Genomic DNA, 13037 nt, shown 5'->3' with positions numbered 1-13037 from the left:
AGAAGTCGGGAACGAATCAATTTCGATGACCATGTCTTAGTTTTCGAACAATTCAGACACGATACAGAAGTTGAGAAAAGGTGCATGTCCGTCGCAGCATAAACACTCAAACACGAATCAAACGAAACAAGCATTTCTTGAAAAAGGAACTATAGTACAAGATACAACACATTCTCTTTGGAAATGATATGAACAACATGTTTCAGTCAGTACTATAAAACACAAGGTACAATCCTACAAGCCTTGATGAAACTTAACTAGAAGTATGTCAACTAGTTCAAACCACAACTAGTTCAAACCAAGTTTACTAGAATCTAGGAAGTTATCCGTACAAAAAAAGTTGAACTTATCCCCAGCCTACAAAAGGAAGCCGCGGATGTCCACCCTCTGGAGGAGGCATTAGGGATGGAGGTAGATTGCTCGATGACGTTCCCGTATGATCTCTGACCACCACATCTGTGAAGCATAATGAGGAAAAGTAAGCACTAGAACTAAAGCATTAACTTCAGGAGTCGGACTAGCTCACATCTGAAGTCGAGTTTGTAAAAAACAAAAACGAAGACAACAACGGTCAACTAGCAACATACAATTTGAAGTTACCTGGCAAGGAGCTGCCTCCAACCGACTGATTCTCTTGAAAAGTCGAAGATTGATTAGTATCAATCAAAACTGTATCCTGCTGACTGTTATTGGGATGAAGGTATTTACAAGAATCATCATGTGAGCAAGATCCCTAAAAATCATACCAAGGAAAACATATAAATCTGCAGAAACAAATCAGCTTTGTTACAATGCAACATTCTAAACTAGTCTAATATGTAAGAGGGTGATTTGAACTTAAGTCCAATAGGGCGGGCATACTGTCATGTCAACTGGCCTAACCAACACATGCATTTCTAAACAAACATAAACACAAACTCTGCCTCCAACCCATTACTCTATACCAAGCAAACTTACTTGAGTTAATCAAAGAAAAATCAAAATCTGTCTCCAACTCATTATTCAATAAGCAATGAACAATTGGGTAATCAATGAAAATGCGATTAAATTGACAAAAAGAAATCAATTACTATATTGACAAAGCCGTTGCAGATCCCCTTGGTCGCTCTCTGGGTCAGCATGGTTGGGATCTGCAATGAATGGCAACCGGAGTCAGAAATGAATAGTGGGGGTGTTCGGTAGCTGAGAAAACAATGGAAAATGAAAGAAAATCTGAAAAATCAGAAGAGAATGGTTGAATGTTTATGTACCTTTGAAGGAGGCGTACCATTGGCTCTGGCTCGAAGGTGTTGGCCGCTTGGAAGATGGCGGCTCCTCGTAGGTGGGGGTGTCTTGGAATTCCTTCTCGCAGTAATCGTAAAAATTCCTCCTACTAGTTTTATCCCACAAATGGAAAATAAAACACTGCAATCATCTATGCAAAATTGAAGATTTGTTCGTATTTCTGAGTTTGAGGTGATGACCCAAAAACCCTTAAAAAGAAGAATTCAGTTAACTTGTGACATTTCGCAGTTGTGCATTAGGTCAGCAGATCAGAGCAGTTTATCCATCCTCTTATGCCAAAGTTTGTTACAACCGCCTTCTTGTGCTTAAGTTCAATATGTTTAGTTCAAACTAAAATATCGAATCGTCAAAAAGAACACATAAACTTGGTAATGATTTGCACGCAACGAGGGTTGAAAATGAGATAATTGTTGCCTTCTATTTCGGCGACACGCGCAGGCCTGTCAAAATGACATAACATGAGACATTGGTAGTGATGGACATAAAAAAAAGTTCACGAAAATCACTTGCCAGCACATTCCTCAGTTCGATGAAATCAAGGTTACCAGTACAAATTGGAAGGCTTAGTTTCGAGGCATAAAAAATGATGTAGTTTTCACAAGACACATTCGTCACGCATGAAACAACCCGTCAATTAGAAATCAAACGTTTCCACTTGTACACTAATCTACGGGAGATTTGCTACTTCCTACTACGACAGGGAACTTGGCCCTTCAATAAAATCTCACAAACAAACCTCGATTACACGGAAATACGAAATCACAGAACATTGGTACATTGGTACATTGGTCTGTCTACTAGGAATACAGATACAGACACATTTTGATAAAAGCTGGTGTTCGTCTTCTATGCGAAGCTACAATCTTCGGCGATACAGGGAAGAGGTACGGTACTCATAAATACCCTTTTGAGGTTCGGACATGACAAGATTCAATAGAACACATCTAATTTTACAAAACAAAGTCATGCAATGAGGTAAATTAAATAAGACGGACACAAATAGCAGGCCAGGTAGAACAGAACACATAGCTTCAATATGGGACCACGCATGGGGTTACTCACATTTCACAAACTAATCGGACGCCAAGAACGGGACTTGCTTTCGCGCGTGTTCCGGAACCAATTTCATCAAAGTTTCCGCAGGCACTCCCTTTAATTCTAATTGATAGCACACGCAACATCAAAAGGTAAGAAATTTGATAAAAGGCTTGGAGAAGGAAACCAAATTGTCTGAGAACAATATCATACCATGTGATTTAAAGTTGAACAAAGGCGGAAGGAAGCGTCCATTCGGCAGGCGGGTGTTCGGGTCACGAAGATCATCAAAGAAGGAGTGGACCAAGGCATCCAGCTGTATACGGGCACACGATTGAATTTTTATTTATTTTTCTTCCAGAACCATGATTGAAAATAAAGGGAATTTTACTGAATTTTCTTTTAATAGCACATATTTATCAGAGTTAATTTTTTTAATAAGAAAGGTAAATCCGCGAAAATTAACTATTTGGACATGAAAAAAAAAAATTAAAAACTTAGTACTCACAGCTGTGCACCGCAGGTTAGGAGAGTATTGCAGCAGTCTTGAAACCAGATCAACAGCTTCTGGAGGCATACGCTTGTGGAATATCTAAGAAAATAACAGATATAAATATGCTATCTGGTGAATGAAATATAATATCATACATAATATCTTCCATTATATTACCTTGTGCCACGGGTGAGCTTTGATTTGAGGAAATTTGAACTCCGTATAGTTAGGGTTCATGCATTTGATTTCCTCCCGTGTTGGAGTGCCCAAAACCTACCAAGAGAAAAAGCAACACGTAAATCACTACCATGACAAAAGACTAAAGTTCAAGATTCCATGAAAACACCAAGTAAAAAAGAGTGATCCATATCCTTTAGATTAAATAAGATTTAACCACTGCCAAAACGATATAAATGATGAATTACCTTAATAATCTCAACAAGCTGGTCAACTCCACTCTCACCAGGAAAGAGAGGCTGATGCAAAAGAAAACGCTGTTGTATTAGAATCGTACTAAACATATATTTCATAAAATACAATAGTCAAAGCACGTACCTGTCCAAGCAATAGCTCAGCAAGAACACACCCAACAGACCAAACATCAATAGCTGAAGTATACTCAGTTGCTCCAAATATAAGTTCCGGTGCTCTATAATATCTAGAGCAGATATAAGATATATTTGGCTCTCCTTTTACCTGCACAACAATAACACAGTATAAGGATATATGCCAATCCAACAAAAGCAAACGCCACGATGAGTATCATTGAAAGAGAAAGGACACCAAAAACAACAAAACATACCAAAACTTTGGCACTTCCAAAGTCGCACAACTTTACTTGGTGGGTATGTGGGTTCACCTGCACAAAATAAGAAACAAATTTTCTAACTTTTCTGTTTATTTACTCCATAAACACCACCACCCACAACAATAGGGTTAACAAGATATTAAAATGCATATAGGTATACGAGGGTTCACCTGCACAAAATAAGAACCAAATTTTATACCTTTTCTGTTTACTTACTCCATAAACACCGCCACCCACAACAATAGGGTTAACAAGATATTAATAGGCATATAGGTATACGAGAATCAAAGTACATACCAGAAGATTTTGAGGCTTAATGTCCCGATGACACACTCCAATGCAGCGGTGAATGTAGGATAACGACCTAAAGATCTGCCAAATATGGATGAAATGAGGCAAATTTCAGCAACTCGGAACATAAACCCTCCAGGGCAGCAGGAACAACATTATGCCCTAATGCGCAATTCTGAGATTCAATTTAGCCTAAGCCTTGGGCTCAAGAAGTAAGATTTTAGTCCAACAGCTCAATTCTTAAATGTGGTATATAACATACTGCACAATTTATGTAAATATGGTATGTAACATACTGCACAATTTACGTAAAATTATCTACTTCCTAAGAAAGAAAGACATGTTCCTTTTCCAATATTAAAACTATGCAAATGCAACTTAGAGAAAAATAAAAAAGGTACACATTCGTTGGCATCATACCTGGTATGTGTAGAGTTTAACATATATAAGAGGCATCCGTTGGTTCAACTTGTTGTAGTGTTTAATCACACGGTGAACCGTTTCGGGAACATACTCAAGCACCAAGTTAAGATAAAGTTCATCCTTTTCCGTCGTTGAAAAGAAGCAATGTTTCAAAGAAACAACATTTGGGTGGTCAAGAAGGCGCATGGTCTGTAGCTCACGATTCTTGTACCTCTTATCTTGCAGAACCTTCTTAATAGCCACAGTTTCACCAGTCTCTAAGCACTTTGCCTGCACAAATAAGAACTCAGAATTTAAGACATGAAAATTGCTACCGATTTGAAGGGCCATACATTTTCCATAGTGAATTGTAAAGCAAAAGACTAGAGTCTTACTTGGAACACAACTCCAAATGATCCGTGTCCGACAACACGCTCAGCCATGTAACTGATTGTCTATTATGACAAAATATACAACATTTTGTTAGAGGAAACTTGCAATTAAATAATAAAGGAAAACATCATATCAGTGGTCCACATCAACTAGAGACTAATGTCCAAAAGGGAAATATTATACCTGTTTTGGCTGGCCATTTCTACCACCAATAGTTGTCACGATTATATGGCCTGTCTCTGTTCCGTTACCATCAACGACTGTGACTGTGGATTCCATTTCCTACGCAAGTGAAGCAGACCATAAGTCCTCAAAACCAAATATACGATAATCCTAAAAACGAAAAACAAAAAAGTACCAAGGAGAAAATACTCTGATAAGAAAGCACTTAAACTAATGGCTTACGTACTTTGTCATCCCTAATTTTCATGTCATTCATCTCCTCTGGCAACTTATCCACACCAACCACGTGACCACTGGGTTCTCTCCTACTTGACGTAGGCGCCACACCCACTGAAGCCATTCCCTGTTCTCTTATGGTTTAGCCTTGGTAAAATCAACCATCAACCTACTGCAATCAATCAATCAAGCAACGATAATTAAAATTTTGACTGTGAAAATGCAACATTGACAATCCGAATAGAATTTTCTTCAGCCATCATCCACAATCCACACAAAGATCCATTTAAAGTTTTATGATTCGTAAAGCAAAGGCAATTTGTAGCCAATCAACTGAGCTTAAGCTGAAAATCAAACTCAGTACCTACCAGCATATACAAATAAATAAATAAATAAATATATATATATATACACACATACACATACATATACAAATATGAAAAAAAATCAAAACTTGTAAACCAAAGCACACAAATTTTATGAATTGCACAACAAAAAAGAACAATAAACGAACCCCACAAATTAGTAAAGGCAACTCTTTGACCTTCTATATATACCCACAAACAAATCAACATTTACACAGAGATCCAACAATTAAAACCCAAAAATCACAAAAGAAAAATCAAACAACTACCTGAATATTTAATCATAACAATTATTCCTCCCTCACCAACCCCCCATCACCACACCAAAAAAAAAAAATAAATAAATAAATAAAATAAAGGGCCAGTCACAGATGCCAAAACTAGCCGATCTAAACACCCAAAACGAAAAAAATAAAACAAAACCCTCCTTATATATCACAGAAAAAAAATTCAAAAAAAAAATCAGAAAAAAAAAAGGTAACTTTATATGAGAAGAGTGTCAGGGGAAGAAAATCGTACCGACGAAGCAGAAACTGGCGAAGATCAAGGGAGGATCATCTGGAAAACGAAGGGCGTGAGGTGGAATCAGAGGCGTAGATCCATGATCAGTGATCAGAGAGAGGTGGGAAGGAGGGGGAGGGAGAGAGAGAGAGAGGATCTAGGTCTCTTCCTCTTTTGGATTCGAGTGTTTGTGTGTTTTGTTTATTTTTGCTTTTTCTGTGTGGTGGTGCTGTGATGCGCTGGGAACACAGGACAGTCAAAGGAGACCCCTTTTATTTTAATTGGCTCCTAGTTTTTTTAATTTGTTATTAATTTTACAAATTTAAGAAAGTTTATTTTAAAATTCCAACAGAAAAATAAGTTTATATTTTAAAAATAAATTCCAGACAAATGAGAAGACTCTGGCCTTTTTTTTTTGACCATTCAAACTTGCTTATATATTTTCTTTTAAACAAACAATATTATCGACATTAAAAGGGTACAGAAGTAAGTTGGTAATGATATGGTTCAAATATAGTGAGAATCGAGTTTAAGACTTCTCTCTTCTAAGTGAAAAGGAATATCGAACTCCCCCTCCTCTAAGTGTAAAAATATCGATGTACTAATAATAATAAAAAAAAAGAGTAATACCACTAAACTATAAACTATAGTATTACTAAATGACTCCATTCAAACTTGCTTTTAGTTGTGTTGTTTTTTTACCTTACTAGCTTGCTTTTAATTGGCTCCCACAGTTCTCATTTTGAGGACATGTGAAAGCTTAAATACATATTAGTCACAAGATTATATTAGTTTAAACACGTATGCACAAAGTTTTGTTTCATGACATAATTTAAATTCTTATCAATTAAAATTTCGTCAATTGCAAATACTATTGCTGGAGATTAATATTAAGTTCAAATATTTTACAAATTATCTAAACTAATATAATTTTATAGCTAATCTACATTTGATCATCACATGTCCTCAAAATTGCGAAAGATATGGATTTTGGCAACTTTTTGCATAAGGGCACCCACACTCCACATGCATTTACAAGAAAATAAGAAGAAAAAAAAAATACCACTATATCATAATATATATATATATATATATATATATAAAATAAATCTTAGTTCATATTATGTCCAAATTTGTGCATACATGTAAGACTTCATCGAAGCATGTTGGGTTACCAAATTTTTTTATTTTTTTGAACAAATTATATTATCTCCAGTAAGGAGAAGAGTGTAGACTTAGCCTCACAATGAACTAGTAATAATATGATTCAAATTCACCTTTAACGAGAATCGAACCTAAAACCTTTAACTCACAAGTTAAAAATAATACAGCTAGACTGTAGTACTAAATGGTTGTTGGGTATTAAATTAAGCTTGAACGAAATGTTTTACTTTAAAAGTGATGCGCACATTGGTTCAAAACATTCAATTTGAAATTTTTTGACAATCATATTCTCATTTCTTAAAAGGGATGTGATATCTACACATTCTTTTTTAATTCTTGCACACTCATTGGTAATTTCTATTCATTGATCTTCTTTAATACATTCGATCCGACGGCCGAAAATTAAAAGAGTGTGAAAAGTAAAAAAATATGTGTGAATATCACACCCCTTCCTAAAATCCTTATAGTGAAACAAATACGACAATATATGAATTTGTTAATGTATAACAACGTTATAATCATTTGGTTTAGTAATTTTCCTTAAGGCATACAACCTAAGTTAAAGTTTGATGTGAATGGTCTGAAGAGTTGCGGATGATATATAAGGAAATAATTAACGAATACTTTTACTACAAAAAGAACTAACTTTGCCACGGCACCTTTTAAGATCGGGATAACTCACAAAAACATTTCAATCACTTTCTGACCACAATTATATAACTCATCAGCATCAGAAATTAAACCCCAGACGTGTCATAAGAAATACAAACTTAAAATTCATCCCTAACTATTAAATCATCCTGTAATGGTTAAACATCAAGTTTAATTGGAATATACCCTTTTGTTTCTTTAATGTGGACCTTGGCCGAAATACAACATAATAGGTCCAAATCCCAGTTAATACTCCAATTGTTTAACCAGTTAAATAGAACATTGGATATGATAAAAGGAAAGCTAATCAAAAAAAATTTGAAAACTTTGAATTTTGACAATAAAGATAAAATAAAAGGTAAAGTAAATAGTACCAAAATTGACTTTTTAGTGTAAAAATATAATTTTTCGTTAAAATAAACAGTACCGGAAACTTTTCGTTAAAGTTCCCTATAAATAAATTCTAGAAGGGTGTTTATGTCTTTTTGAGGTGGGCGCCCTTGTTGTAAAGGAGGAGCGCCCAGAATAAATATAGTCCAACATGCGAATATACTTTGCCGGTAAAAGAAAAGGCCAAACAAAACCCATCATCCTCCTACGAATTGACTCTTAACAACTTCATACTTACCCACTCTCAAAACATCAACGTGTCCAAAAAACAAGCACACTTTGATGCCTATTAGTCAAAATTAAGGATTAACAATTATTAATTAACATAATATCAACTCCTTATCCTAATCCTTCAATAATGCTTAAATAAGACTTTTAAGTTTGAAAACTCTTAGAGAGCTGACATAAACATAGCCAAGTTGGCTAAAACGATATGGTCCCCATGTCTCTCTACCCAAATTCAAATCTCCATCCATGTAATTTCGACTAGATTAGAATACTCGACTAGAACAATGTGCTCTACCCAACTGCACTCGAGTTCGAATCTCCATTTATGTAGTTTCGATTAGGTTAAAGTATCACTAGAACCAAAGAAAACCCAAAACACTAGAGGCCATCTCTCCATCCTATTCTGGAATTCAACTTTGGCAGGAAGCATTTGTATAAATTACCATAAGTCTTCCTTTATTTGCCCAGCTTTGGTAGATTTCCCCCAACGCAATCCACAGAAACATTTTCCGTCGGATATATATTCAGAAAACATGTACAATGAAGCTTCAGACTTTCAACATCGTTCTTCCAGCTCTGAAAGAGTCAGCGGTGGATGGCTTTTCTCCAATCACTTTCATAGACAGGGTGCTTCCAACTGCTACTTTTGCAGTCAACAGCTTTCAAGTCTACGATCAAAATACGAGGCTACGAGTGGATTCCAGAAATTGAAACCGCAAAATATTTAGATGAAAACGACGGTTACCATATATGATGTGTAAGCTGAGACAATTTGAAGTCAGCCTTCCATGCCATTAAGCACCACTCTGAGCTGAGAATTTGGGTGCTCGGCCTAGGGGTATTATATGATCCTTCATAAGCTCGCAGTGTTCTGCAGTTATCTCGGAACCATCCAGCACCTATTTGGCCAAAACCAAAACCACATGTACAGATTAACGCTTTGTTTTAACTCGCGAACATACAGTATATAAAACTTGAGATTCAATATTTAATATGTTAATTACTACAATGTCTAAACATATATGCATACTTAAAGATAGCTGATAAGAAAATCGAAACAAATTTTTGTCTAAATCTTTTTCTTTACTTACACTTATATTCTCTTGTATGTAAGGTAAATAAGTTTGAGACCGGAAAAAAAAAAAAAAAATATATATATATATATATATATATGAGGCTTTACCTTGTGAAACAGCATCCTTCTGTCCGGCATGCAAGGACCAAGTGCAGGGATCCTGCAAACAGAGAGTCCCTCAAGGAAAAGAAGAACAACCACTTTCCATTGTTTCATTCTGAATGCTGGTAGTGCATCAACAAAAGTCATCGTCCCCAACATGCGGCTCTGTACAGAAACGTCTAGGTCACATGTTGCCAAACAATAGGGAATGAATCTATTTATGCAAAATTAAAATAAGTTATAATAATCACGTCACGTTGACAAAATTAACACAGTATTTGGTTGCACTGCAGGGTCTTTTATACTGATTAAAGCACACCGACAAAAAGTCATGCCAATATAACAAAACATTTGCAAACTGTCAGCTTGCACTACTAAGTATACAAGTAAATAATGGTACATGTAAAATCAACATGTGGGAAGTAGCTCCTAGGAACTAATAAGGTGAAAAGATATCTTTCCCAGTCCTCGTTAATCACACATATAGTTGGAGTTGTAAACTCCACTGAATTCACTTGGATAATGGTCAAAACCCATGGATGTAAAGGAGTTATGTATCCTCAAAAAATGAATCCTCTACGTGGTTAATTACACATAACACAAATGCAAGTGCTTCACCTAAAAGTAGAACAACGAGGAAAATTGCATGTATTCCTATAAAACTTGCGTTCAATATGAAATGTATACAAAGCAGTAAGCTTTAAGTTTAAATGCCTGACAATGGCGCCAAGCGGAAAATGCAAAGTCCTACGCAGCCAAAAGGCTTCAAGTCTTGGTTTTGTTATGGGCTTAACACATACTTAACCAACACATATAAAGTTTTCAATTGTGTATTATAAGGAGGTAACTAGAATTATAAACAAACGGTTAAGCATGACAAATTATATTTGACAATAAGGTACACTAAAGCAAATCCATTCATCTAAATTTCATCAAAATTCAAACAAAACACGCAACAGATTAAAAACAATACCATTTCTTGCTCCAAACTAGATACTGGTGTTGGAAGCCTGAGTTGGGAAACAATTCCTGGTAGAGTCCGAGCAAGAGATTCAGCTAGGGTTTTCTTGATTTCAGAAGAGTGGCCACCAGCCAAGACAATCTTACGGGGATACTCTTTCCCATTAATAGAGAGAAATTCTTCATGAAATCTTTCATCCCTCCCATATATATACGCTAGCGTAGATGATGTTATCCATGTAAAGAGTGAGTTCCCCATTGTTAAAAATGTTGATAACTGAAACACATGAAAGGTTTCATCAGCATAGAACTTACAAAGAGAAATAATATGCAATGACCTTAGATTTACACTCTTACAGTTAAGCTGAAACCCTCTGGCGGATCATCAAACCAAGTATCCTCAGAGTCAAACAAATCAAAATTTGGAATTCCAGGATTTCTTGGTTGCAGAGGAGCTTGTTCTGGTTCAAGCATGTCAACATCCTCATTAGGCTCTTCTTCAACCACACCATCTGGACGTGGCAATAAAATAATTCCAGCACTCGAAACTGATATTTGAAAAGGACACGTGGAAAGAAACACCATTACATATCAAACGACCAAGTTCCACCACCATGTAATATCCTACCTACTAAATACATTTAAACCAAATAATGACATACGAGCACCATTGACATCAGATTCTCCAGATGCAACAGCTTCTGCTGCCTGCCTCAATGCCATGGCACAGAATTCTGCAGATTCCAAACGTTCATTATCTTGCAATTCCAAATTCCCTAATACACCAGAACCCTCTTTTGCACCTTGCACTTCTCTAACCTCGGAAACATTTTTAATCTTAGTGCTATCAATCTTCTCATCAGACCAGGTAACAGAGCAACTGACTCCATTTTCTGCTGAAGGTTTAAACAAAGGTTTGTGGTTGCTGCCAAATGTATCATAACCAGTCATTCTATGTTCCACCTTCTCGTCAGCCCAAGTAACAGAGTGATTAAGTTTTTTTGCCCCTGAAGGTTTAAGAGAGGATCTCAACATTCGCTCATTTGATTTCTAAGCCTTATCACCATGGAATTCCTCTCTTGCTTCTTTAATAATTATATTCAAAACAGTTTGAGAAGTCTCTGATGTTGAAGGCGCCTCTTGAACACCAACATCATCTTCCTTGGAAATCGTACTTTTTCCCCCTCTTGATTTTCTGGATTTCTTTTCATAATCATTCTTAATATGAGAAACTTTTCCTTCTGATTCTTTAACCTTAGTTTCACAACCATTCTCCCCAGAACTTGGTGGGATTTTGGACACACTGTATTCATCACTAGCGATTATACAACTCATGAAATCCATCTCATTAAAGATCATATCTTTCCCGCCACTTGTTTTCGCTTCTTTACCTTTGGACAGTACAATGTACAATACTTACTCACTTTAGCGAACACTAACGGAACACATTAACAACCAAAAAAAAAAAAAAACAAAACAATCCAAGAAACCTGAGCAACCATGAGATAGGCTCTTCAACTTAAATATAATACAGTTGTAGCAATAACAGATTCACAAACAAAAACAAAATAGCAGATACCTTTTTTGCTCTTTTTCGAACCCAATGGCTTGGATATCCGCTGATTGTGTGGAACATAACCCTCAATAGCATTAGAGGGACCAACGACGCCCACATCCCCTAACTGCACTTCACTCTTTTCTTCAATCTTCAACTTAGAAATCCCAAATCCCCACTGTCCACTTCGCTCTTTTCTTTGATCTTCAACTTCGAAATCCTTAATGTCCCCCAACACCACTTCCCCTTTTTCAAAATCCACATCCACAAAAGCCCTCAAGACCCTCTCAACCTTGCCATAATCCAAGACATCGCACCTCTCCTCGCTCAAACTCTGAACAAAAGCCTTGCTTTCGATAAGACAGCTCGAGGAGCAGTACATGTAGGTCTCATGGAGGTCGTAGACCTTGTGCTCCTTGAGCGAAATGCGATAGTGGCCGGGCGGGAGGATTCCGGAGGCAAGGCATTGGGGCAGAGAGGGTAGCCGCAGTGGTCGGCTATGGTGCGCTCCGTGACAACGTCGTTGTAGTCGGAGCGGGAGATGATTGAGCCGGCTAAGTATAGGTGGTCTAGGGTTTTGACGCCGTCGAGGAGAGCGAGTTGGAGCTTGTAAACTGTGTCTTTCACTGACGCCGGTGGCTGCTGCGGCGGCGGCGGTTGGCTCTTCCCCATTTTTTGCAGAGAAGGGGGGGGGGGTTCCGATCACAATTAGGGTTTTGAAATTTGGGGTTTTAAGCTTTTGGCCTTCTGGAGATTTGAATTGAATTGAAATTTGGAATTTGAAGCTCACGAACACCGATCTCCTTTGTTCTGTTGGTTTTGTTTAGTCCGCGGGTTTTATAGTGTGGGTCAAATCCAAAGCGGCAATCCGACCCATTGTTCTCGCACGTCATTTTTAACTTTCGAGTGTCAGAACAAATAAATTAAATAATATTAATAAA

The 13037-nt window shown here is 36.8% G+C and overlaps 1 protein-coding gene and 1 pseudogene across 9 annotated transcripts; both read right to left on the bottom strand.

Annotated features, from left to right (window-relative positions):
- Window positions 1-70: 70 nt before the first annotated feature.
- On the bottom strand, window positions 71-6373 carry LOC137721911 (shaggy-related protein kinase alpha). Of its 8 annotated transcripts, none has more exons than XR_015961810.1 (17): window positions 5990-6208; window positions 5116-5277; window positions 4890-4988; window positions 4709-4768; window positions 4332-4604; window positions 3918-3992; window positions 3615-3671; window positions 3368-3508; window positions 3238-3288; window positions 2990-3085; window positions 2828-2911; window positions 2533-2635; window positions 2347-2442; window positions 1251-1724; window positions 1071-1130; window positions 601-733; window positions 71-456 (listed from the first exon to the last, which is right to left on the bottom strand). XR_015961810.1 is itself a non-coding variant. In XM_088692960.1 (14 exons), exons 2-13 carry the CDS (start codon window positions 5227-5229, stop codon window positions 2357-2359), a joined length of 1239 nt encoding a protein of 412 aa, XP_088549086.1. In that variant the 5' UTR covers window positions 5230-5277; window positions 5990-6208; the 3' UTR covers window positions 1896-2228; window positions 2347-2356. The 8 variants fall into 8 exon arrangements, 4 of the variants coding, with proteins under 4 accessions (XP_088549086.1, XP_088549087.1, XP_068317034.2 ...); XR_015961813.1 differs by having other exon boundaries at window positions 601-683; XR_015961812.1 differs by having other exon boundaries at window positions 1464-1724.
- Window positions 6374-8515: 2142 nt separating this feature from the next.
- Window positions 8516-12940, bottom strand: LOC137723034 (putative RNA polymerase II subunit B1 CTD phosphatase RPAP2 homolog; annotated as a pseudogene). Its single transcript, XR_015961809.1, has 6 exons — window positions 12121-12940; window positions 11204-11932; window positions 10899-11089; window positions 10555-10818; window positions 9588-9746; window positions 8516-9303 (listed from the first exon to the last, which is right to left on the bottom strand). The product of XR_015961809.1 is annotated as a putative RNA polymerase II subunit B1 CTD phosphatase RPAP2 homolog (transcript).
- Window positions 12941-13037: the final 97 nt, after the last annotated feature.

This window comes from Pyrus communis, chromosome 4 (genome assembly GCF_041283825.1).
Source record: "Pyrus communis isolate YQ-2024b chromosome 4, ASM4128382v1, whole genome shotgun sequence".
Classification (NCBI taxonomy): domain Eukaryota; kingdom Viridiplantae; phylum Streptophyta; class Magnoliopsida; order Rosales; family Rosaceae; genus Pyrus; species Pyrus communis.
The sequence above is the reverse complement of the archived record's forward strand: the minus strand, read 5'-3'. Positions and strand labels throughout refer to the sequence as shown.